This window comes from Bufo gargarizans, chromosome 11 (assembly GCF_014858855.1).
Source record: "Bufo gargarizans isolate SCDJY-AF-19 chromosome 11, ASM1485885v1, whole genome shotgun sequence".
Taxonomy (NCBI): Eukaryota; Metazoa; Chordata; class Amphibia; order Anura; family Bufonidae; genus Bufo; species Bufo gargarizans.
Genome location: NC_058090.1, coordinates 149369 through 177093, shown reverse-complemented (window position 1 = coordinate 177093; position 27725 = coordinate 149369). Strand labels below are relative to the sequence as shown.

The 27725-nt window shown below is 42.7% G+C and overlaps 1 protein-coding gene across 1 annotated transcript in view; it reads left to right on the top strand.

Annotated features, from left to right (window-relative positions):
* RESF1 (retroelement silencing factor 1) overlaps window positions 1-5045 on the top strand; it is a 40961-nt gene extending 35916 nt beyond the window's left edge. Inside the window, exons 3-4 of the mRNA XM_044271792.1 lie at window positions 2592-2672; window positions 4341-5045. Coding sequence (XP_044127727.1) covers window positions 2592-2672; window positions 4341-4486 — 227 coding nt within the window. The 3' untranslated portion in view covers window positions 4487-5045. The remainder of the gene's footprint in view (window positions 1-2591; window positions 2673-4340) is intronic.
* Window positions 5046-27725: the final 22680 nt, after the last annotated feature.

Genomic DNA, 27725 nt, shown 5'->3' with positions numbered 1-27725 from the left:
GACTGGGTATTGTGGATGTGCTAGCGGCCATCTAGCAACCCATGTCCTCATCTCTATACACAAAATCCTGGTGACAGGTTCCCTTTAAAGAATAAGTATTTGATTAGTGGAGATCCAACCTCTGGGATTATCTCTAATCACAATAAATGGAGTCCTCACCCTAGAGAATGGCATGATGGTCACATGCACTTTATTAATCATTATAGGACTGCTAGGGATAGCCAAGTACAATGTTCAGCTCCCTCCAGCAGTCCATAGAGTTGCATGAAGCAGAAGTACATGTGATGGTCGTTCCATTCATTTTGTGGACTTGGGAACCTACAGTCTTGTGATCTGTGGGCAGCCGGGTCCCAGAATCTGGTTACCCTCTGACCAGATAGTTATCTATAAGAGCATGTGTAACAGTCACTTTGTTCATTAGAGAAATGTTCCCATGGTCAGTCTTACACTGATCAGATGCTGAACACCTATCCAGTGGCTAGATATGTCGTTATGGTGGGACAACCCCTTAAGGCTACTTTCCCAGTAGCGTTTTTGCTGGATCCATCATGGATCAGCAAAAACTCTTCCGTCATAACGATACAACTGTCTGCATCCGTTATGAACGGATCCGGTTGAATTATCTTTAACATAGCAATGACGGATCCGTCATGAACACCATTTTAAAAGTCAATGGAGGACGGATCTGTTTTCTAATGTGTCCGAGAAAACTGATCAGTCCCCATTGAGTCATGATGAGTCTTGCTCCGCACCATTTTTTTTTTTTTTTTTAAAGGACTTGTAATTAACTACGCATCTGAGATGATATACAGTGTAATCTTAAAGAGAAAGTAGTGCTTGCATGAGCGATGCCTCTCTTCAAACATCTGATCAGTGGGGATGGCGGGAGTCAGACCCCCGCAGATCAGATATTAATGTATCCTGAGGGTTACTCGATTAAAAAAATCATTTATTACAAAGTCCAGCAGTCTTCCTATTTGACATAAATTACTGTGCTTTACTTAAGCAAACTTTATTTGCTGTACTCCTCTGCTGTCTTTCTAGATAATGTACAAGATTTAGGCCCCTTCCACATGAGTGAGTTTTGTGAGCTGGTGCCATATGTGACGTGAACGCATAGCACCTGCACTGAATCCTGACCCATTCATTTCAATGATTGTGTACATAAGCATTTTTTATTTCATGTATACGTTGCGTGAGACTCGCAGCATGTTCTGTATTCTACGTTTTTCACGCAGCCCTGGCCCCATAGAAGTGAATGAGGCTTCAGTGAAAAACTTATTGCACGCGGACGCAGTCTTAGTGCAATGCATTTTCCACTGATGGTTGCTAGGAGATGTTTGTAAATCTTCCGTGTTATTTTTCACCCGCGTAAAAAAAAAAACTCAATACGATTTGTTCTCACACGAAAAAAATGAACGCGATCGCAGACAAAAACTGACTGAACTTGCTTGCAAAATTGTGCGCGTTTTACTGAACTCTCCCTGAGCACCTTCTGACACAATCCGTATCGTTCATGTGAAAGGGGCCTAATATTAGGTAAAAATTTTAGAATATCATGCTGTTTATCATTCCTCTACATCAGTTTTCTGGTGTTGGGTTGCAAAACCTGGTTTTGTTTTTATTTATTTTTTTAATATAAATGCTTTGACTTTGTTACGCCTCCCTCACCAGTTTTTGGAAAGGGAACATGGTGTGTACGCATGACCATTTGGCCCTGACACATTTATCATTATTTACTGGTGTAAATAATGACTGACAGCATGGTGACATGTGCTATGTTCCTATTGGTGCACAATAGGTACTATACTATGGCAGGCCTGGGAGCCTTCCAGCTGCCATAACGACTAAACAGACACTGAAATCTTGTCTGGGGCATTTGGTCTCTGGAAGCAACCTGTTCCCAGTAAATGACTGCATAGGTGCCCTGTTCACTGTTGACAACGGACTTGTGGACCCTACTGGCAGAAGTCGGCTACATAAAACGGCATGCTACAGCACCCTCTCAGCTCATGATGGTTTTTTAAGCACCTAAAACTCGACATACATGTAGAGTGGATGTTGGGAAGCGGTTAAATCATCTCTTTCCAACCTGTGGCTCTCCTACTGTTGCAGAACCCTAGCTACAGACATTATGGGACTTATAGCTTTACTACGGCTGGAGACAGGTTAGAGGACATTGTCAGATCTTATTGATATTTTTTTCCATCCTATGTCATTCTATATTTTAACAATAATATCCTGAATTCTTCCAGTTTTCACTAGTCCTTTAAAAAAAAAAAAAAAAAGGTTGACACTTCTTATTCTATAGAGACCAGTACTCATTTCTTGATCTACACAGGCAGTATTACAATGACAGGTAATGGCGAGGGAGAGAACATTTACAATAGGCGATGGTCACAGCGCCTCTCCTTACCCCACCTCCCAGTACATGCCCAGAACTCTCCCATATAGTTGTCACCCACCCAGATTATGTTCGGAAAACAGTATTTAAAAGAATCTACAATTAGAATAAGTGATTTGTTTCTGAATATTTATAAATTGTAAAAAATAAAAATAAAAAAAACACAACAAATTTCAATTTACCATAGGTATTAAAAGCAAAAAAGAAGCCTGGTGCAGTGGTGTACCTTTTAAGAAGCGCCGAATGGATACCAGCTTTGAGGATCAGGGTGAGTTATAATTTTTTTTTTCCCAGCTGGATTTAGTGCTGAAATTTTAGCTTCATTAATTCGACTGTTCTTATTTAGGTCAGCTGTTAAGGCCTCTTCTTGCACATGAATGTTTTATTTTTTCCTTTCCGTTTTTGCGGATTCTGTTTGCGGTCCGTATGCGGAACCATTCACTTCAATGGGTCCGCAAAAACAACGGAAGGTACTCCGTATGCATTCCGTTTCCGTTCTGGTCAAAGATAGAACATGTCCTATTATTGCCCACAAATCACGTTCTGTGGCTCCATTCAATAGTTCCGCAAAAAAAAAAAAAAAAAAATGAATACATCTGTATGTCCTCCGTATTGTTCCGTTTTTGCAGAACAATCTATTGAAAATGTTATGCCCAGCCCAATTTTTTTATGTACTTACTGTTTAAATATTGTATGCTTCAGTTTACAAGCCGCAAAAAACGGAAACCAAACGGAACTGAAGGGGAATGGAAACACTACTGAAACAGAAAAAACGGATCAGTTTTAAACGGACCGCAAAACCATACGAGGCCTAATTCTGTTAGATTTTTTATTTTTTTTTTATAGAATTTTACTAGCAAACATCTAGCAGCTGTGGGCGTTACATAGCACAAACGAAAACCACAAAAAAGTGAAACGAAACTGCTACATAGAAGCGAGACATCCTCTTATCGTACACAGGATGTGGAGCTAGAACAGCAGGAGTTTGCATTTCTGAGAAGGTGGGGGGTTTAACTGCTCCACCACACTTGAGCTTCAGCTGACATTTCACTAACCTCCTATTGAACTCTGGTTCAGAGGAACAAGATGGACTTCTATCTCCCACACTGGCTCGACCATAGGCATTGGGGGCATCATGCTACGATATACCACCAATGTCTGATTAGTGGGAGTAAGTCGTTAGTACAAGCCCCTTTACATGTCACACATAGAAGATTTCAAATTGTGAACTTTCTGTTATAGGCTGCTTGTCAACTCCTTGACTCAAATGTTAACTAGCATCTGAATGATGGAGATCTTTGGTGAATATGTGAACATATATGCATGTAGACTGTACTGACCTGTATGAACTTTGCACATATTGGGCTTTTATTTTTAATCAGTGTTGTGTGCCTCATGCTCTGCTCTGTATCGCACTTCTAGGTACAAGCTTGAATTTTTTATTTTAATTTTTCTCACAAAGTTGCATGAAGACGCCTATGACTAACTAGATAGTTTTTGGATGTTGGTGATGTGATATTGCAGGATATTTCAAAACGCTTGTAAGGGCTCATGCACACAAAACTTGTTCTCTTTCTGTGTCATTCTGTATGTGTGTGTGTGTGTATGTGTATATATATATATATATATATATATATATATATATATATATATAATCATTTTTTGTGTGTACCATATGTGGAACCATCCGTTTCAATGGGTCGACAAAAAAAGGAAGTTACTCCGTGTGCATTTTGTTCCATATGGCTTTTCCGCAAAAAAAAAATTAACCCGTCCTATTATTGTCCACATTACGGACAAGGATAGTGCTGTTCTATTAGGGGCCAGCTGTTCTGCGGACTGCAAAATACCTATAGTCGTCTGCATGAGCCCTAACTCTTATTTCCTGGTCTCTATTCATTGGTTTTCTAATTGGCTTCTTGCTTGTTCTACACAGGTCGTCAAAGTCCATCTCTAATATCATCTGCCTTTAAGTCTGCTCAGAAGAATTTGAGGCCAGTACAAGACTCTCAAACAACATTCAATGTTTTCAGGCAGATGTATCATGAAAAGAGAAGTAAAAGCCTTGATAGCAGCCTATGAAGTCATGGATTCCTTGTCTTTACAGCTTAATTGCCTAAAATATCGTTGGACTTACTAGAAAAAAAAGAATTTATGGTCCCCAAAAACATGAATGCCGTCGATCAAGTATTACGTTTTGCTGAACAATGAGAAAAGGGTTCTGCGTTTTTTTTTTTTTTTTTTTTTTTTTTTTTTCCTGAGATGGATATTCTGACTGCCCTCTCTGCACTTTCCCCCAAATATTGTCTTATTGTACAGAGCCCGTGTAAGAGCACGGACTGCATTACCTTCCATAATTCACAGTTCTGAGCATTAACTGGTGATGCTTATTTTGTTGCTGCTATTATGATTGTAAAGGGTTTTTCTTTATTTTTAGTTTTTTACTATGTTCAGCAGAACAAGATTTTCTACATTTTGTACTTTATTTTGGCTGTCTGTTCTTTGTTAATGTCTTTGGGATATTTTGTAAATTTCTTGCAACTTTGCACTATTGATTTTGTTACATGTCCCAAGGACAGATTTTGTAGTATGTACTTTGTTTACATTTCAGTACTTCGATTAAACATTATTTTTTTTTACATTTGCATTGATCAAGGTCTTTTTGATGTTCCTCCTGGATATGTGTGCGTATATTGACAACTTGGTGTTTCCATTCCTCTTGTCAATGGGTTGGGTCCTTACACACTATCCAATCGGTGCTGACCATGTGTACAGTCACAACCTGTCAACAAGCAAAATGGTAATAGCCAGTTGTTAATTCTAGGAGGAGGAGGAGACGAGAATGTCGGAGTGCAATACGTGATTACTTAAAAGGGCTTTCTGAGATTTTTGTACTGATGATCTAGCCTCGATGGGTCATCAGTAGCTGATCAGCTGGGGTGTGACACCTGGGACCCCTGCCAATCAACCGTTTTAGAAGGCAATGGCGCTTGCAGTAGCACTGTGACCTTCTCACAGCTTTCCCTAGGCCATGTGATGTCACATGGCACAGCTCTGCTCCATTAAAGTGAATGGCCTCAGCAGAGATGCCAAGCACAGCCACTTTCAAATGGACAGCATTGTGCTTGGTGAGCAGAGAAGGCTACTGCAAGCTTCGGTGGCTTCAAACAGCTGATCGGTAGTGGTCCCGGGTGTCAGACCCCTACAGATCGAATACTAATGACCTATCCAGAGGACTAGGTCTTGCATCAGTGTCGGTATACTTTTTTTTTTTTTTTTTTTTTTGCTGAAAATCGCTGCAAACCCTAATGTGACTAGACCTGAAGACATTTCAGGCAAAAACGATGGATTATACACATTTGTGACTACTCTGGTTGCCTGGCCTTCAGAATGCGATGTGGCATTCTACAACCAGTCTGGTTTATATGGCTGTGTGTGAACAAGGGGCTTTCTGGTGACTCTTAAGTGCTTTCAGCTGGAATAATAAGGTCCACTTGGTACATGTTTAGATAAATGGGTTAAAAATATACTCCTGCTACATCCATGTCAAGGTTGCGAAATGGCCCCACATCTATCGATGGGTTGTCTCTGGTATTATGGTTTAGCTTCACTATTAAGTAAAGGGACTCAGCTGTAGTAACACATGCAAAATGGTGCCAAAAGATAGGCTTCTTATTAAAGGAACATGTAAAGTGAAGGTATCTAGATTGCGAGCCCCATTGTGGGCTCACTAATGTAGTGATAACCTCTGTACAGTGCTGTGCAATATTTTGAAGCTATACACGGACTAGCAAAAGAGTAACAATGTCTTGAACTTTTTGAATTTCAGGCTCCATATCTCGCCATCCACTACAACTTCAAACGTGAGACTGCCAGCATTTTGTAGACCATCATCTCCTACATGAATAAGGGTACTTTCACACTTGCGTTAAACTTTTCCGGTATGGAGTTCTGTCCTAGAGGCTCAATACCGCAATCCGTTCAGTATGCATCAGGATGTCTTCAGTTCAGCCACTGTACGTGTTTTGGACAGAGAAAATACTGCAGCATGTTGTGGTATTTTCTCTGTCCAAAATTCCAGAACACTTGCCAGAATGCTTGCCAGAACACTTCCCATTGAAATGCATTAATGCCGAATCCGGCCCAGAGTGTTCTGGCAAAACTGATCCGGCATTGCGGTCTTTTTTTTGTATTTTTTTGTTTTGTTTTTTAAGGTCCTTACCTCTGGTGCTGCTCCCATGTTAATCCTGTGGACATGGATGAAACATTCCTGCTGTCTACCTAAAACGTGAGGCGGCATCGGTGGTGTGCTTGTAGGGACGGGCAGAGGCACAGCAGAACCCCAGGGGGGGCATTGTGTGCTGGAGCTTGTAGTGCATGGCGGCATTAAGGATGCGCTAGACGCACAGATGCCAGGCCCAGCGGGAAGGAGGCTTCCGGCAAAGGGAAGCCCGAGGAGTCACCTGATCGGCGAGCTGTGTCGATTGTAACATCATCAAGGGAGCTCCTATGAGTAGAGCGCTCTATAAGCTACAGACTGGCATCCTAAAGCAGCACTTTGGTAGCCAGCAGCGAAAGCATGTGGAGGACAAACTTACTGAGGAGTCAGCAGTCCCTCCAGTCTTGGTACCTCTGAGGGGGGTGAGTGTTATGGGCATTATATTATGCTTCTTTCTGCGGATACACTTGTACTGATGTATTTTCAGACTCAACCTAGGAAAGTGGTGACTAAGAAGTAGTATAAGGAATGTGCTCTGTGTAAAGCTGGGTTGTCTTCTGATTGGGAAAAGAAAATGTCTGTCCTGTATTGATAAAACAATTTATAAATGTCTACAGATCAGAGGTTAATTCTACCCTGTCATCTAAAAAAGTCTTGGGAGAAAGATACTAGAGTGAGACGCCATGAATCTGCACAGGAACATTTTCTATCTGACTTTGAGGAATAGGAGATACCCTCCTCTTCATTTGGACTATCTGATGATTCATCCCTATCTTTCTCTGAAGAAGGTGGAGTTAGTTGTGGACCATGTTTTCCCATAAACACGGAAAAACTCGTGAAGGCTGTACGGTCAACTATGGGCATTGAGGAGAAAAGAGCCCTGATCTATACAGGATATTATGTTTTGGAGGATTAGAATCAAGACACCACAGTACTTTCCCAGTTCATAAAAAAAATTCTGCCTTAATTGAAGGGGAATGGAGAAAACCTAACAGGAAGGTGTACATCTTGAAGAATCTTAAGTGTAAATATCCCTTTAAAGAGTAAGACTGTGTTACATGGGCTAAAGCTCCCAGGATAGATGTGGCAATCTCTAAAGTATCCAGAAAGACGGCTCTTCCCTTTGACATGGGGATATTGAAGGACCCATTAGATAATGTTGGGGCAATTACCCCTACGTCTATGATTTATCGGGGTTCAAATCAAAGAAGAAATCATGTGTGTACACATATTGAGAAAACTGGTACAGTCAAGATGCTGTATAGCAGTGATCTGTTTATTAGGGTAACAGATATCAGAATTTTATTGTCAGACATCCGGCAGCCGTGGGCGTTACATAACTTGAGAGAACCACAAAGACAGAAGCGAGACAGTTTCTTATCAGAAAGAGGATGTGAAACTAAACAGTAAGAATTTCCATTTCTGACAATAGAGAAGGTGGGTTTCATCTGCTCCCTCGCACCTGCAAAAAAATGCTGACGGATCACTAAACTTATTTCTGAGCTCTGGTTCAGATATAACAAACATGGATTTATATCTCTTACAATTCCCCTATTTTGAGAAATCTGTTGAACTGTTACCACCCAAGCTAACCTTATACCAACAAGCTAACCTTATTCTGCCTTAATAGGATTCCCTTCACAGGGGGAACAGTACCACAAACCCCCTCAATCTCGATATGGTTTCCCCTTCTTACAAACTTTATTAACACACATATAAGCGTAAGCTTGATTTACAATGTAAAGAACTAGTACCACTTTTGCTATCATTTGTATGAGTCCCATTAGCTAGCCATCCAGCCCTTGGAACCAGTTGGCAGGAATTAGGAAAGAGAAGGTGTCACTCCACCAACTGTCTCGTTGTGCACATTTCCGTGTTTTTTTTTTTTTTTTTTTTTTTTTTTTTTTTTTTTTCCCCTATACCTGCTCTCACCTGGAGATTACCCTGTGAAGCAAGCCATATGCTATGTAGTGAGGAGTTTTCTAAAGAAATGCTATTTGATCTGTACCAAGGACACATCAGTCAAGTATGTTTGCGATATCCTATATAAGGAATTGTTTGTACTTGGCAAGCTTGTATATGTAAACCACACCTGTTAATGATTGTTAGAATGACTGTATAGAAGACGGAGAACACAGATAAAATTTGTCATTTGTAGTGACACTAGAAGCCAGAGGCGTACATAGAAATCATGGGGCCCCATAGCAAAACTCAGAATTGGGCCCCCCCCCCTCCCAATAAAAAGTACAATTATTAAAACTGATGGTTGTTGCTGGGTGTTGCAGTGATATTGATGAAGAAAATTGGAATAAACGCTCATGCACATGACCGTATGTATTTTGCAGTCTGCAAAATGCGAATCCGCATTGTAATGAATGGGTCAGCATTCTATCCGCAAAAAAAAGGAATGGACACAAACAAAATACATTCGTGTGCATGAGCCCTATTTGAGAAAAATGTATTTAGTGGATATTTTTTTTTTTTTTTTTTTTTTATACATTTTATTTTTAAAATGGGATATTTCTAATAGGGCAATGAAAGGCAGGAAATGGATTGTATGTCCATGGCAGAGATGCTGTGTGTCTTGCACTTATAGTAAGCTATTACTAATAGTGCAAGCCACACAGACCTCCCTATATTCCTCCCTTCACATTGCAGCGCAGTCACTCACATAGATGCCGACTGCTGCACTTTCGTCTGCTGTTTGAATCCGTCCATACTCTCCAGTCTCTCCTGCAGGTCACTAGGATTTAGGACCTCGGCCAGGGGCTGCATGAAAGATGGATGGGCTAAGTGCTCTCTCACATTGCTCTCATTCCAAAGGCGCTGGATTGTAACACCTCACGCCGGCAGAGCACAGAGCAGAGGTCAGGTGTCAGCTGGCCAATAAGCAGCGCAGGCAGCACAGCATCTCCCTGATTATTGGCCAGCTGTACTTGACTTGTTCTGACAGACAGGGGCCAATTCCATTCATCAGCAGAGGCAAGGAGTAGGGGGAGGAATCAGGAGGGAAACACAGGACTGGGGCCGGTATTTATTTCTCTACTTACTGTTATGCAGCGTGTATGCAGGTCAGAAAGGGGGCGGAGCCATGCAGCCTGGCCAGGCCCCCTAACCTCACGGGCCCCATAGCCAGTGCGTAGTCTGCCTATATTGACGGTACGCCACTGCTAGAAGCGTGTATCTGTGTCTCTTTGAAATATACTCTCTGGACGTCCGAAGGGAAAGCGGGGTGCAGAAGAAAGACCCTTTCAGCTGGGGACTCAAGTCCTGGATAGAACATACTGGAATTCGGCAAGTATGGAAAATCCCTGCATTCAGGATTGGGAGATTTCGATGCTTTCTGAAAATTCACTGTTTCTATTTTGAATCCACTTCAGATACACTGAATGGAATAGTATCTATCTTTAGGCAAGATAGAATAGTGGCCAAGTCTAAAAGATAAATTCTTTTGGTAAGAATTTAATAGCGCAATCCTTTCGGTAAGGATTAATCTATCTTTTGGCAAGGTAGACTTTTATATAGACTAATGGCAGAGCAATCCTTTTTGGGAAGGATTTAGAAAACAGGAATTCTTTTGGCAAGAATTCAAATATTGTCTGCACCCTGGTCTCTTGTCACCCCATGTCTACCGCTTTTTATCTGTCGCTTTCCTGTGCTCTCTGTTATGTTATGAAACATTAAGTAATTTTATTTTATGCTGAAGGTAAGCAGCCAATGATATTGTAAAAAAAATGTACTAACTTTATTGTGTGTCTCCTGGAGAACCATAAGACGCCCCACCACCGAGGGGAAATCAGCTAACCCAGAAACTGGTGAAAGCAAGTGACGTTTTTTTAAGGGATAATACTAATAGGCAGTTAAGAAGGAAGTTGAGCACAGAGATAAGTCCTCTACCCAGTTGACAGGACTTGTCAGAGCCTTCACGGTTCAATACAGACAGTCCTGGAAAGAGTTCTGCACTGCTTCCGTCTCAATTAAATTATAAAAAATAGGTGCAAAGTGAGGAAAAGTCTCTCCACCCCCTCCGCATGTGGGAGAAACATGCAAGGATTATGTAGCCCGGGTCTGTGGGACTAATCATTATTTAGTTACTCCCTGGGTGCATAATATGGCAGGATGGACAGAGGGGATGAAGAGTGTAAATCCGTTCCCTTGGGAAGGGGCTAATGACACCTTCCATCTGGACATGGTAAAAGGGTTATGTTTGGGTGAAATTGAAGCTTACCCATATTATGGTCCAGACCCTCAGTGGGACATGCAGTATATGAAGTTGGGAGGGGAAAATTGGCTTACTTATGCACCATATTGGTATGACAGATCAAATAAAAAGGTTAATGAACAGAAGGCAGAAAACCAGGAGGGATATAAAAAGAAACGTGAGTTAGAAAAAGAATTGACAAGGGGTTCACTTCAGAAGCCCCCCCCCCTCCCTATTTAGCAAATATCCAAAAGATATATCCATCCCTCTCAAAAGATGATTTAGATCTACTATGCCTGATCAAAGTGGTCAGGATCCAGCGGCTGGTGCTGTCGGTGATGGGGATGTCATATCTCCCATGTGCCTTAGATCACAAAAGTATTTTCCCAAACCTGAACATATACCTCTTCCTGACAGTGACCCTGAGGAACAGTTTTATGACTGTAGGGGATATCTTGTTAAAGAAACCTCTTGATGTAGATGAGATTAATAAGATTGTCAAGCACTGCCCAAAACCCTCTTCATCTGGGACATTTAATTATTTGAAGAGAGCTTGTAGACGGAGATGTCTGACACAGGAGGATATACGCATTATAATAGATGGGATAGTAGGGCACAATTCCCCCTGGGATTGGAGCAAGGTTCCCTCTATAAGCACTATAGAGCCCCCGAATACCCCGGCTGGAAATTATAAATTAAATACTGAGGCGGGCATAGACACAATGTGGGAAGAAATTAAGTGTGAAATGGAGAGGTGTTTTCAGACTAGGTCCTCGCTGCCGACTGCTGTAGCCTGTAAACAAAAATCAGGAGAGCCTGTTAGTCTTTTGGAAAAGGTTTAATGTAGTTTGGACTCTGGAGGCAGGAATGAGTATTTAGGATACTATGCATTATATGCTCATTCATACTTTCCTTACCAATTTACAGCCACATCTCCAGCTTACTGTTAAACAAATGATCTCAGAATGGCCTAGTCTTAATAAAGATCAATTCCAAAATAAGTTAATGGAAAAAGATGCAGATGGTGGTTTTGAAATGGTGAGACCTAAAGAGGCCCATATCCAAACTCAGGATAGGAATTGTCCCACGAATCAGCCCAATAAGGGAAGAGGCAGTAGAAGGGCAATACTCTGGGAAAGGGGGGTATAATAGAAAACGTCCTGCAGGTTGCTTTAATGGTGGTAAGACTGAGCACTGGACCAGTCGATGCCCTTACCCACTCAGACAACATGCCAGGATATGGGCATGATACGGGCAAATGATACCCAAGCTCAAGGCTCCCAAAAATATCCACAAGCTCAGATCCAAGATCTTCCCCCACCCCTGCCACAGCCCCAGAATAATACCCCTCGCTTTTCTGTAGCCTGGGGGCAGCAGACATCACAATGAGGATGCCCGGGGGACAGTATCCCAGCATTCACTCATCACAAACCACTATAAGGAATCACCACTGATTAGTGTTAACCATAGAGGGACGTCCACTCCCTTTTCTTGTAGACTCTGGTGCTACTAGTCGTACTTATATGTGAGGATTATTATGGCGGTCCAAGAGAGAATGCTGAGCCCTCTGGGAATTAATGGGATACTGACCAGATCTTACAAAACTCCTCCTCTCTCGATCAAACATCCATACAATCACCAGTCAATGTTCACACACAGTTTTAGGATCATTCCAAATTGTCCTGTGAATTTATTAGGGAGAGATTTGTTTGTTCTGTTGAGGTTGCAGTTGGGGATTAGCAAGACCTACATGTCACATCCTCAGTTATGCCCATTCATGTACCAAAGGGTAATTGTTTTCTATATGTGAAATGCCAACCACAGGATCCGCTACTTGGTCAGGTTCCTCCTGAGGTTTGGGCAAATACTGACCAAGATGTTGGCTTTATCTCTTGTACACCATATAAGGCAATGCTTAAGCCCGGCGCTGCACCTGTTTATATTAAACAATACACCCTTTCCCCAGAAAAAAAAAGGGGATTGAGTCTGTTGATGGAATTCCTAGAGGCAGGGGTAATTGAGGAAACTATTTCCCCCTATAATACACCTATCAATCTAGTGAGAAAGGCTGACAATACCTTTAGGTTTGTCCAGGATCTTAGAGCGGTAAATGCACAGATCATACCCATAGCCCCTGTGGTTCCAGACATACCATCTCTGCTATCAGCTATTCCTGCCCATGCAGAGTTTTTCTCTGTTATTGATTTAAAGAATGCATTTTTTTCTGTCCCAGTGAACAAGGAGACACTCTTTGCTTTCACATGTAAATTTCGCCAGTATACTTGGTGTAGAATGCCTCAGGGTTATGTAGACTCCCTAGTAGTCTACTCCATTGTCCTCCAAGCTACACTGTGCCCTTGGACTGCCCCTCATGGTTCTGTCCTTCTACAAGGACAGAACGATCTCCTCATATATAGTTCTACTCGGGAGGCTTGCCAGGCAGATTGTTAGTTTATTACTCTGGTTATGCGAATGTGGTCACAAAGTTTCTAGGAAAAAATTACAATGGTGTATGGACAGTGTTGAGTATTTGGGCTTTGTTCTCAGTAAAGGTGAGAGAAGAATCAGCCATGCCAGAATTACTGCCGTACTGGGTCTGCCCCGCCCACAAACCAAGAAAGACATGTTAACCTTTCTTGGCATGATTGTTTACTGCCGCCAATGGATTGCTGATTGTTCCTACTATGAATATTCTGAGACAAGCCACTCATACTGATATGCCTGACTTCATTACATGGTCTGATGAAATGTTACAAGCTTTTAGTCATTTGAAATGTGCAATGGTTTCAAGTCCTGGTTTGGGCCTACCAGACTATGGCGTGATGTTTCACTTATTTGCCAGGGACAATTTTAAAACCATGGCGGGAGTCCTGGCGCTAGACCATGGAGGCAAATTCTGCCCTGTTGCCTTTTTCTCAAAGGTGGTTCCCGTACAGGTTCAGGGCATGCCTGCGTGTCTCACAATGTTCAGGCCCTGTTGAAGAACATACATACTCAACATATGTCAGCACAAAGACTGAGTGGATATGAAGTTTTGTTGCTCTCTAATCCTCAACTTCATATCAAATACTCAGCCCCCACATTCGGTCCAATGGCTATACTGAATGCCCTACTAGGATACAAGGGAGAGCAGGATGATTTGCCTCCTCCCCATGTCTGTACTGAGCTTATACATGAACATACCTCACCTAGGCCTGACTTACAGTCCACATCCATTGAAGGAGCACCTGATGTTTTTGTGGATTGATCCTGTTCCCGCCCTAATGACAACACTAATCATGCAGGATACGCTGTGGTTCAACTTCCTGATGTCATTCTGGAATCAAATCCTATACCTTTTCAGTCAGCCCAAGCAGCTGAACTAATTGCCCTCACTAGAGCTTGTTGTCTTTTTGAGGGAAGAGATGTAAATATATGCAGATTCCAAATATGCCTTTGGGGTTGTCCATGATCATGGGGTAATCTGGCAGAGAAGAGGCTTCATAGCTGCAGATGGGAAGCAAATCTCACATTCCACCCTAGTACATGATCTCCTGGCCGCCATCCAATTACCACGCAAAGTTGCTATTATCCATTGCAGGGCACATACTGGTCTCCAAACGCACATGGCTAAAGGGAATGCCCTGGCTGATCAGGCAGCAAGAGAAGCTGCCATTAGAATGCCAGCGACTGTTCAAATGCCCTCCCTAGTTCCAGTAATTACCCTCGCTGACAATCTAGTGCTCAGCCTCCAGGATTTGGCTACCAGTAGTGACAAGATGGAACGTCAGTTGGTAGGTGCAGTACAAGACCCTGATACGGGTCTTATCTGCAAAGAGGGGAAACCATGTATTCCAGTTGCAAGCGCCCCAATTTTAATCGCACAATATCACGGTCTTGGCCATAGGGGAGCACAGGCAACCACTGAGCTCCTTCAGAGAGATTTTTTTTATACCACATCTTAGGTCAAAGGTACAATCTTATGTTTCACGGTGTATTATAATTGTCTCAGAAACAACCCAAATTATTCAAAGAAGGCCCAACACTAGCATCTGAATTACCCAACTTCGCCATTCACTCACTTACAAATTGACTTTACCCATATCCCAAAGACAGGAAGTAAGCAGGTGTATGCCCTTGTAATTGTGGATATGTTCTCTAGATGGCCGGAGTTTTTTCCCACTACCAATGAAACCACACAAGCTGTGGTAAAAATCTTGTTACAAGAGATCATCCCCAGATGGGGGTGTCCTGTTCAAATTAACTCAGATAATGGCCCAGATTTTGCGTCCAGGGTATGTAAGGAGCTTTCCAAAGCCCTTAAGATTGACTGGAAATTCCACCTCCCATATCACCCAGAGAGTTCCAGAGTAGTAGAAAGGATGAATCGAACAATTAAAGAAAAGATAAGGAAAATTACTGGAGGCACATTCACTAATTGGAAAAAGTTCTTGCCTATAGCCCTAGCAGAAATTAGGATGCAGCCTAATAAGAATACTGGCTACTCACCATTTGAGGTCCAAATGGGAAGAACCTTCCCCACCCCTTGGGGTCCAAAACCCCCCATAATAGAACAAGGGGATCTAGAATTAGTACAGGCAGAATATGTGAGGAGCTTGTAGAAACTTTAGATCAAATTAAACAAAATGTTGCTCATGCCTCTCCTTTCTCTCCACAGGAACCTACGCATCCTTTCCAACCAGGAGATGTGGTGATAGTCCAGCGCCTGGCAAAAGGACGAAAACAGATTGAGTTCCCGTTTGGACCACCCACCCGAGTGGTAGCAGTCACCAGTACAGCGATTCTCACAGAAGAGGCTCCAATCTGGATTCACGCTAGCAGGATAAAAAGGGTCCCAGAGGCTTCCTCTCCGGTGACGGATAAAGCGGATTAAGCAGGTGTGAAATTCCTGAACAAAGAGGGGAGTTTAGAAGAAGTTCCCCTGAAAAGTACCTTGCCACGGGCTGAAGATGATGACACCACAATATTCTGGGAGATTTGTTTGTCTGCTGATAATTATTAGTCTTTGTGTTTTCTTGCCAGTCAGGCTTATTACTACATGTATTTATCATCCAGAGGAGAGGAGTTTCTTCTGTGGTGCACTAAATAATCGGACAGTACATAAAAGAGCTTAGGAACAAGATCCCTTTGCTTCTGGTACCTTTTATTCTGAACAGAACAGTATAGTTAGCATGGCAAATGCCCTAAATGTTAGTTCATTGTGCCTTAAAGACTTACAGAGCCCATAGGATCTTATACAAACATGTGTTATTGTTATACACCCAATGAATCCCTCCTTGAAGTTTCGTCAATGGCTAACAATACACAATCTTTTATTCCCTTGTATGACCTCTGTGGGGAGTGCCAGAAATTAGGAGATAGCCGGGATAATATTAGGATAATTACTATTAATGTGACTGCAGCCTTTTCCCAGGATATGACTTTATATTGTGATGGTAGAGACATAAAAAGGGGATTACCTAAGAATAGTGTATATGATTACATTGACGACACCTGTAAAAAGGATGATAGGCTTGCTAGCTCCATGAATAATTCCATGAGTTGTAATAAGACCATTGTGACTCCTAGTTTTATCTATAACTTAATGCTCCCTAAGGGATGGTTTTTGTCTTGTGGTAACAGCACTTACAATTACATTACTGCTAACGTTATTGGAGGTCCCTGTGCGTTAGCAAGGCTGACTCTGGCCCTTCCCAGTCAACCCCCTATCAGGAGAGCTCACAGATCGGTTACCAAGACTTTATCCGTGAACTGTGACTCTACTTTACCCCTTCTCAGCCGTGGGGAATATACAAGTTTGGGTGCCTCTATATTAGGAGTGCCCGGACTGGCTATATATAATACTCGTACTATAAATTCTATTGCATGTGCCTTGGCTAAATCTCTGAATCATACCTCTATCGCTTTATCCAACATGCTTTTAGATTTACAAGGCATAAGAGGAGCAGTGCTAGAAACTAAGTTTGCTGTAGATTATCTGTTACTTAAAGGGCTTATCCGAGTTATTTTTTTATTCTTTCTATGTTCCTAACTAAGCAAATGTAACAGCTTTCCAATTCACTCACTTTATCTCCAGTGGCTGGTTTCTCAGATTTCACTGAGGGTCACATGACCTGTGATGTCAGCTTCTCTCCCTACTCTGATAAAGGTAGTTTACAAGCCTGTAAACGAGACGTCACTGTGCTGGCCACGCCCCCCCCCCCCCCCCCTTCACTGCCGTCTACTCTTTGCTAGGATACTTAACCCTTCAGCTGCACAGCTCTGCAGGCAGGGACAATTCTGGGCACTGGAGCTGAATGACTAGAGAGAGCGTTGCACAAGCAGGTAGGGGGAAGATCCTGTGTCTATTAGCAGTGTCATTATACAGGTGGGACATGTAGTCCTACACATGCAACATGCTGCAGAGTCTCCCAGCACTCAGGGTAGATCTTGTATTCACTCCCTTAGGCTGGGTTCACACGGGCGTGTCCGGATTAGGTCCGGATGCGTCCCGGTGTATTGCGGCAAACCCGCGCGATTAGGTACGCAATTGCAGTCAGTTTTGACTGCGATTGCGTTCCGATGTTCAGTTTTTATCACGCGGGTGCAATGTGTTTTGCACTCGCGTGATAAAAACCGACTGTGGTACCCAGACCCGAACTTCTTCACAGAAGTTCAGGTTTGGGTTAGTTGTAGTGTAGATTGTATTATTTTCCCTTATAACATGGTTATAAGGGAAAATAATAGCATTCTGAATACAGAATGCTTAGTACAAGGTCAATTGAGGGTTAAAAAAAAATAAAAGAAATTAACTCACCTTGTCCTCTTCATCGCGCAGTTCCCGGTCTCTTCTGATGAGCTGTCGGCTAAAGGACCTTTGGTGACGTCAGATCACATGCTCCAATCACATGGTACATCACCGTGGTGATGTACCATGTGATTGGAGCATGTGATCTGACGTCACCAAAGGTCCTTTAGCCGACAGCTCATCAGAAGAGACCGGGAACTGCGCGATGAAGAGGACAAGGTGAGTTAATTTCTTTTATTTTTTTTTAACCCTCAATTGACCTTGTACTAAGCATTCTGTATTCAGAATGCTATTATTTTCCCTTATAACCATGTTATAAGGGAAAATAATACAGTGAATAGACTGTCACCTAGCAACCATGAGTGAAAATCGCACCGCATCCGCACTTGCTTGCGGATGCTTGCGATTTTCACTCAGCCCCATTCATTTCTATGGGGCCTGTCCTGCGTTACAAACGCAGAATATAGAGCATGCTGCGATTTTAAAGCATTGCAGAAGTGATGCGTGAAAAAAATCGCTCATGTGCACAGCCCCATAGAAATGAATGGGTCAGGATTCAGTGCGGGTGCAATACGTTCACCTACCGCATTGCACCTGCGCGGAAATCTCGCCCGTGTGAACTCAGCCTTAGCAGTGTCATTATACAGCTGGGACTTGTAGACCTACACAAACAACATGCTGCAGAGTCTCCCAGCAGGCAGACATGTCACTCAGTTACTGGTTATTGAGCTGGCTGCTGGATTTGAGTTGGTTACGAACATTATTTATCAGCTTTATAATCATAATTGCTTCCTTGATTATCATATGCTGTTGTATTCAATGTATTCCTTCTCTCATTCAGATGTTTTATGCAATGTGTTCAAAACCCACAGAACCTGGACAACCATATGCTACTTACCTCTCTTTGAGAGAAAGAAGATAAGTCATATTCATGACTTAAGAGGGGATTGAAGGGTTAAATAAAGCAAGCCATATGCTATGTAGTGAGGAGTTTTATAAAGAAATGCTATTTGATCTGTACCAAGGACATCAGTCAAGTATGTTTGCAATAGCCTATATAGGGAATTGTTTGTACTCAGCAACCTTGTATATTTCAACCACACCTGTTAATGATTGTTAGAATGAATGTAAAGAAGACTGAGAGGACACAGATAAAATTAGTTATTTGGAGTGACACAAAGCGTGTATCTGTGTCTCTTTGAAATATACTCTCCGGACGTTCAGGTTCACATGCAGAGCTTGAATGCTCAGAGCCAGGACTACCAGTACAAAGATCCTCATCTTCAGGATTTGGCACCTTCTCGCAGTGTAAGGTGTGGATCCAGTTGGGTTTTCCCTCTACTTTCATCGCTGTGTATGTAGTTAGCAGAACTTGGAAAGGACCATCATATCTGGGATCCAGACCTTTTCTCACAAGCCTCTATCACCACCCAGTCACCTGTTGCAGACTGTGAGTTGCTTCTACTGAGTCAGGATCTGGAAGTGAAGCAAACACCTGTTTATGCATGTTCCAACCTTTTTGTGAGGGCCCGCATATAACTAGTCAGACTGTCATTATTAATTTGCAGCTGCTGGGGAAAGTACCGTAGGGGCACATCCAAACAGGATCTCAAATGGAGATAACCCTGTCTGCTTGCTTGGGGTGGTCCTTACTGAATACAGGGCCAGAGGTAAGCACTCTGTCCAGGGCCTCTGGATCTCCCGCATGGCCTTTTGTATTTTTAGTTTCAATCTGCTATTCAGGCGCTCAACTCGGCCACTACTGTATGGAAGGCTTGGGTCACCCCTAATGCTTGGATAACCTCTCTCATCACTTCACCTATAAAGTGGGGACCTCTGTCTGACTCAATAACTTCAGGAACATCATACCTGCATATCAGTTCACTGACCAGTTTCTTTGCAGTGTTCTGGCTTTGGCTATTGGGAAGGCTTTCGGCCAACTTGAAAAGAGATCAACACACACGAGAACAAACTCGTACACTCCTACCTTTTGGTAGTTGTATGTAGTCTATCTGCAGTCACTGGAATGGGTAAAGTGGCCTAGGGGTGTGTTTGCCTGGAATCTTCATCACTTGACAGGGGTTATTCAGTTGATAGACCATACAGCCTTGTGTGAATCAAGCAGCTACTGTAGAAAACCCTGGAGCAATCTACCCTGCATTAACCACACTTTCCATGGCACCTTTTCATAGGTGAGTGGGCCTCCTGAGCCATAGCTGGTTATAGAGGGTGTGGTAGACAGGTTATCTTTGTTTTTCCATACTGCTTGGTCATCTGGCCTAGCCCCTTGTTTCGTCCACAGTTCTTTCTCTTCAAGTGGGGCCTTGTTCAACAACTTAATTAAAATGTCTAGATATTTGCACAGGCTTTAAGGCTCTTACTGGGGTGGCATCAGCACTCAGTGACTGGAGCACAGTTTGCTTGGCTACCTTGTCATTGCCTTTTGCCTTTACCATGGTACACCTTGTATGAGCCTTTACCTTTACAATAGCATTTTCTCCTGGCAACAGTAAAGAGTTCATCAGTTCAAGCACCAGAGTCTTTGTTTTTAATGGGCTGACCTGCAGAAGTTAGAATGTCTCTAGCCCACCACATGGACAGAGCAGTTACATTTTCAGGTACAGGTAATCAATATTAAATAATTAAATCAATCAGTTGACACACAACGACAATCAGGTTTGATGTGTCTGTGGAGATCTCTCTTGAGACCGCCCCAAACTCTTTATTATATACCCTTAAGATATGGGAGTAACATGGGGTTTTAGGGCGGTTACACTGCTTAATTTTGGACAATATAGGTTACACAATTGCATGTGATACATATTGGCAATGTTTTATAGTCATATAACTAGGTAATAGATCCTTACAAGACTCTAAACTAAAGGTTAGGTTCCCAGGAATTGAATCCAACTTTACCACATATTGTGGACATCTGTGTCCTTTATTTGAATAACATTTCCTAGAATTTCTTGGTCATAACCACAAAAATAAATTTTTTCAATATTCTTCTTTGTTGTATGAAATACTCCCTTTTCCTCATATTATGCTGACGTGGCACGTACTGACAAAAACTTTACTGAAAAACATTTCCAGTCAGACCTAGTCAGAAGACGAAGGAATATGATAAAGTTCCCATTGAGTTTAACAACACAAGCATATACACTCACCTAAAGAATTATTAGGAACACCTGTTCTATTTCTCATTAATGCAATTATCTAGTCAACCAATCACATGGCAGTTGCTTCAATGCATGTAGGGTTGTGGTCCTGGTCAAGACAATCTCCTGAACTCCAAACTGAATGTCAGAATGGGAAAGAAAGGTGATTTAAGCAATTTTGAGTGTGGCATGGTTGTTGGTGCCAGACGGGCCGGTCTGAGTATTTCACAATCTGCTCAGTTACTGGGATTTTCACGCACAACCATTTCTAGGGTTTACAAAGAATGATGTGAAAAGGCAAAGACATCCAGTATGCGGCAGTCCTGTGGGCGAAAATGCCTTGTTGATGCTAGAGGTCAGAGGAGAATGGGCCGACTGATTCAAGCTGATAGAAGAGCAACATTGACTGAGATAACCAGTCGTTACAACCGACGTATGCAGCAAAGCATTTGTGAAGCTACAATACGCATAACCTTGAGGCGGATGGGCTACAACAGCAGAAAACCCCACCGGGTACCACTCATCTCCACTAAAAATAGGTAAAAGAGGCTACAATTTGCACAAGCTCACCAAAATTGGACTGTTGAAGACTGGAAAAATGTTGACTAGTCTGATAAGTCTCTATTTCTGTTGAGACATTCAAATGGTAGAGTACGAATTTGGCATAAACAGAATGAGAACATCATGCCTTGTTACCACTGATATCCATCATGCCTTGTTACCACTGTGCAGGCTGGTGGTGGTTGTGTAATGGTGTGGGGGATGTTTTCTGGGCACACTTTAGGCCCCTTAGTGCCAATTGGCCATCGTTTAAATGCCACAGGCTACCTGAGCATTGTTTCTGACTATGTCCATCCCTTCATGACCACCATGTACCCACCCTCTAATGGCTACTTCCAGCAGGATAGTGCACCATGTCACAAAGCTTGAATCATTTCAAATTGGTTTCTTGAACATGACAATGAGTTCACTGTACTAAAATGGCCCCTACAGTCACCAGATCTCAACCCAATAGAGCATCTTTGAGATGTGGTGAAACGGGAGCTTCGTGCCCTGGAAGTGCATCCCTCAAATCTCCATCAACTGCAAGATGCTATCCTATCAATATGGGCCAATATTTCTAAAGAATGCTATCAGCACCTTGTTGAATCAATGCCACGTAGACTTAAGGCAGTTCTGAAGTCAAAAGGGGATCCAACACTGTATCAGTATGGTGTTCCTAATAATTCTTTAGGTGAGTGTAAGTATTTATTATATGAAATACAGTATATGCATAACCAGTAAATGTATGGACCATAACTCCTGCGCAAAAATGTGCTGAGGGAGTGGATTAGCAATGGCTACCTCATGTTGTGTGACCACTGTATATCCAGTGTGGAATCGGCCATCCTCTCCCATAAACCTGCTTCCATCTACAAAATACTCAACATCAGGCCTCATGCACACTGCCGTTGTTTTGGTCCCATTCCGGACAGCTCGGATACAGACCCATTCACTTCAATGGGGCCGCAAAAATCTAACATGAGGATACATAGAGTCAGAAGATTTATTTTAAGTCTGGGTGATTCTGTGACTAAGGCCTCATTCACACTACATTATTTTCGGTCTGTGTTCAATCCACTTTTTTTTCGGCATCACGTGTGGACCCATTTATTTCTATGGGGCTGTAAAAAATGCTGCTAGCGAACCACAAAACTGATATGGCCATGTGCATGTAGCCTAAAAGATAGCTTATAAAAATGGTTGTAGCTTTCTGGACACTACTCACTCATATTGAGTATGACCAAAATTCAAGGGGCTAGAAAAGTTCTCGGCATAGCTTAAAAATAATTGTGTAAAATTGAAAATATCAACAGTTTTTGTAATGTTCCTTCATACAGTTTTGTCCCTGCCATTATTTTTCTATGCTGTATGGGAACAAAGTATTAAACACCATGCAACAACTCAATGAAAGAGGAACTAAAGTCATGATCCAAATACAATAAACCCCCAAACAAAACATAACATTCGTGTTTGTCTGTTGTTTGCTATTGTTTTGTGAGATGCCGCAATTGCAGACCATAAAAAGTAAACTAGACAAGCATTGCATTGTTCTCTCAGACTGCAGCTATGTTTACTAACCCTTCTTCTACCCCTCTCTTTTTAGTGTATATAAGCCAGGAAGTGTTGGAGGAGAGGGTTGGGTTTAGTGTGCCTAACTTGTGTGTACGTTACCAGTGTGACCGTTTCATTGGAAGCAATTTTCTAGATCATCCTCCCTAATAATAGTCATTATTAGGCTAGGGCTACACAACAAAATGTGTTGTGCGACAATACGTCGTATAACACATAGGGCACAACTACACTGCAACATGTGTCAGCAACAATTTTTATAATGATAGTCTATGGTGTCGCACTGCGACATGCAACATGCTGCGATGCGACAGTCGCAGAAAAATCCATCTTGGATGTTTTTTTTGCTAATGTCGTGTCGCAGTTTCAGCATGTCACAGTGCGTCACCATAGACTATCATTATAAAAATTGTCACGCGACACATGTCGTCGTGTAGCTCTGCCCTTACTTGTGTGTAAGGCTGTGTTCACATCGCATTTTTATCTTATTACATTATACGGCTGCTGCGGAATCTGCTGAAGATGCTTGTCACGGCTGAGGATGGGGAAAAACCTCAGCTGTGCGATGGCGGAAGATGGTCGCTGCTTGACCAGGACAACAGGATTAGGGAGCAGGTCACCTCCTATCGCGTCCCTAACCTGACCCTAACTCCTAGCTGCATGGGCCGACCTTTAAGGTAGGAGGACCCATGCTCAGGAACCTCGGAGCCCTAACTCACCCTCCGACCGGTCCCTGGACTAGGAGTCAGGGTAAGACAACCTGTTCCTTCTGGATACGGAGGAACAGGAGTCTCACTGGCCAAGCTGCAAGGAAGGGAGAACAAATACAACCTATGGCAATGGCAGGTACTTGCCACAAACATAACCCTCACCTGCCACAGACAACAAAGCCTGGAACCCATGTGGAAGTACTGCCCACAGACAACAGGACTCAGCACACAACACACAACACACGGGAACCCAGGAACATAGGTGCAATAAAGAAGCATAAAACCAAACACATCTTCTAGACACCAAACAACATAATTATTTTGCTATAACCAGAAGGATGGCCCCCAACTGGCAGTTGGTAAGTAACCAGGAGGATGTCTCCAGCCAGCATGGCTGAAGTACCCTCTCTGGCTACTGCCTACAACTGAGGCTTTATAGGGCCAAGAGGCCACACCCAACAATCAGACACACCCCGTGACTCACACACACAGAAAGGGAGTTAACCCTTCCAAAACCACAGAAGGGAAAACACAACTTAAAGGGGAAGTGTCCAAACAACAAACACACTGTGGCTGTTGCCGCAGGCAACGACATGGATGGCAATCGTGTCCTGGGAGTCAGTCCGAAGGCCGGAACACTGCCACCACATGTACACCATACAACCAAACGTTGCCACGGATAGCCACAGTGAAGGGAAGATGTAAGTGCACACCACACATAACACAGAGTGCACACAGACATACCAAAGTGCATAAAAACGCGCACACAACTCCCAGGGAACCGCACACATAGCTGTTGTCCGTGGCAACTGCACTTGAGGCCAACAACATAATGCCTCCAGCTGCGGTTGACACTACAACCCAAACCGCGGGCAACTGTATGCGGCTCCCAAGGAGTAGGAGTCACGGCCATAACATGGTCGTAACAATGCTACAAAAATTGACTGTTGTCAGGCACTGCTGGAGATGAGTCTTGATGTGTTTTTTTTTTTCTTTTTAAAACAAAGAAAACTAAAATTCCCAGCATGTCCATGTACCAAGGAAGGATCACGATGTCATCTGAATTTAAGGTTAAAGGAGGTATTTTCTCTTTGTTCTTATATAAGAAGAGACAAACAGGCCGAACTGGATGGACAGATGTTTTTTGTTTTTTTTCGGCCATATAAACTATGTTACTAAACACACTGTATGGAGGTGCAGCAGAATGTGTGTGGTATATTGTTGAAGTTGAGTTTATATAGGCAATCTTGAAGCATATTGAAACTGGTTTGAACTAGTTTTAACAACATATTCACAGTTTGAATGGCATTTGGAAAATGTTACAGACATTAAGAATAATTCATCAAAAAGTGCCTGAGCACAAGACCTGTTCCAACTGTCCACTGTTATTCGTATCTCAAGCTTTCAGGCGGCAATGATCTATGTTTCCATGGCCTCTGACCTCTTTATTGCATAGACCATACGCCTGCACATACGGGTGAAACTCGACATACTAGAACATTGTGCAAAGCTCACTCATTTCAGTAATTACAATAGAGTATATTCTAGTCCAGCCTGTTGTTATGGGGCATCAGTGGCCATTACATGTAGAGGTATATAAGATGACATAACTACAACTCACAGCTTTTCTAGGATGTTATTATGGATTAGCAGATGATATTACAATATTACAGGGAGTGAGTAAAAGGAAAGAGCTTAAACTCCTAGTATTTGACATGGGAAACACCAACCTCTCTCACACAGCACAGGTGCTCTGCCAACATTGTGACATCACAGAGGTCCTTCTCCACGTCTACTTTGCACTGCTGAGCTTTGTCTCAATGGGTAAGTTGGGTGAAATGAAATTGGCTGGATTGGATTGAGCAATATGTAATGGTTGGGAGGCAGATGATAGATCTCAGGGGAGTAAGAGAGATAATGTCTGTGAGAACTAAGGGCAGAGACTCGTATAGCACTGCGGGCACATCGATAGGCCGGCATTTCAGTGTGGTTAAGTCCCGTCCCACTTTTGAACCTCCTGTTCAGTGTGTGTGATGTCAGGCATATTCACCTGACTGTTCTGCAGCTGAAGATGGCAGAGGAAGAATAAGGGGGGCATTAATCATTTGCGGTTGCTTTGTGTGCCTACAGAAAATTTATGAAATGGTGCACCTTAACCTCTTAAAGGGACACTGACAGGGCCAATAAGCATATTGAGGTATATATATGGCACTACAGGTCTTATAATGGGTATTTCTATCATATAAGTATCCCCCCTGTCCACATTATACATACAGTAAACTTTAAGTTTTATAACCCGCTCCGACGGTCTTCAATCTGCCCAAGGGGCGGCGTTTCACCTCTCTTGCGCCCAGCCAGCCTCCCCAACTGCCGCTTTGAAGCGCCGCCCAGCTCATGAATATTCAGTTTGCTGGGCGGCTTCTGCGGTCCCCGCTCTGAAGCGCTGCGCTGAACAGTGCCCTGCGCATGCGCCGGATCAGAAGCCGCCCAGCAAACTGAATATTCATGAGCTGGGCGGCGCTTCAAAGCGGCAGTTGGGGAGGCTGGCTGGGCGCAAGAGAGGTGAAACGCCGCCCCTTGGGCAGATTGAAGACCGTCGGAGCGGGTTATAAAACTTAAAGTTTACTGTATGTATAATGTGGACAGGGGGGATACTTATATGATAGAAATACCCATTATAAGACCTGTAGTGCCATATATATACCTCAATATGCTTATTGGCCCTGTCAGTGTCCCTTTAAGGACACAGGGTGTACAGGTACGCCCTGATGTCCTGGTACTCAAGGACACAGGGTGTACCTGTATGTCCTGTGTATCTCCGATCACCGCGCGTGATCCGAGAGTCCCAGTAAGAACGAGGGTGACCCCACTTCCTTTTGTAATCCGTGTCCTCATCTAGCAATGATGAGGAGCCCCCAAGGCGGCGGAGACGCCGCCAGGCGGAGCAAGGGGACCGCCAAGCTAGGGACCCTTTAGCCCACACTAGTACGAGAAGCTCTGGGGCTCTTACTAGTTTTCCGGCCCACCAGTTAAGTCCACCGGAGCTGGAACTTGCATGGTGTACACCAGAGCATTTTGAGCCTGCGATTCCTGATTTTGTTGGCCAACCAGAAATCCAGATTCACACAGAGGGCTTCAATTAATGTGACTATTTTAGTCTTTTTTTCAGTGACCACTTTGTAAATCTGATGGTGGAGCAAACAAACCTGTTCGCCCAACAGTTCATTGCTCAACACCCGGGCTCCTTTTGGGTGTGTCACAGGAGAGGGATACAGAAGGACACCACAACTCAGTGTGACACGTGCCCCGATCATCCGGGAGTAGTACCACACTTCCATGGAGTACTGAATTTATAATCCCCTTCCCCAATTTTAATTCCATGTAGCCACTGACAATCGGAAAAAAAACTATGGTTCTCAGACTTGAGACACTAAAACAAAAACAAAAATTTTTCAGAAAAATTATTTAGTAATATAGACATATTAGGTATCACAACGTCCATAAGAATCTGCTCTATAAAAATACCCCATGACCTAACCCCCTCGGATAAAAAAACGGTGCAAAAAAAGGTATTTTTTGGTCACCTTACATCACAAAAATTGTAATAGCAAGCGATCAAAAAGTCATATGCCTCCTGAAATAGTGCCAATAAAACCATCCTCTCATCACGCAAAAAATGAGCCCCTACCTAAGATAATCGACTAAAAATAAGAAATAAAACTGACTCTTAGACTATGGAGATACTAAAATGTTTTTTTTGTTTATAAAAAGATAATATAGTGTAAAACATAAATACATTTAAAAAAGTTGAAATATTTGATATCGCCGCGTCCGTATGAATCTGCTCTATAAAAATACCCCATGACCTAACCCCTCAGATGAACACGGTCAAAAAAAAAGAAACTGCAAATTTTCCATTTTAATCAGGTTTTTTTTCCAGTAACAAAGCAAGAATTAACAGCCAAACAAAACTTAATATTTATTACCCTGATTCTACAGTTTACAGAAACACCCCATATGTGGTCGTAAACTGCTGTATGACCAAACGGCAGGGCACAGAAGGAAAGAAACGCTGTATGGTATGATTCAGCTGAAGATCTTGTCATCTGTATTCAGGATCATAAACCCCAACAA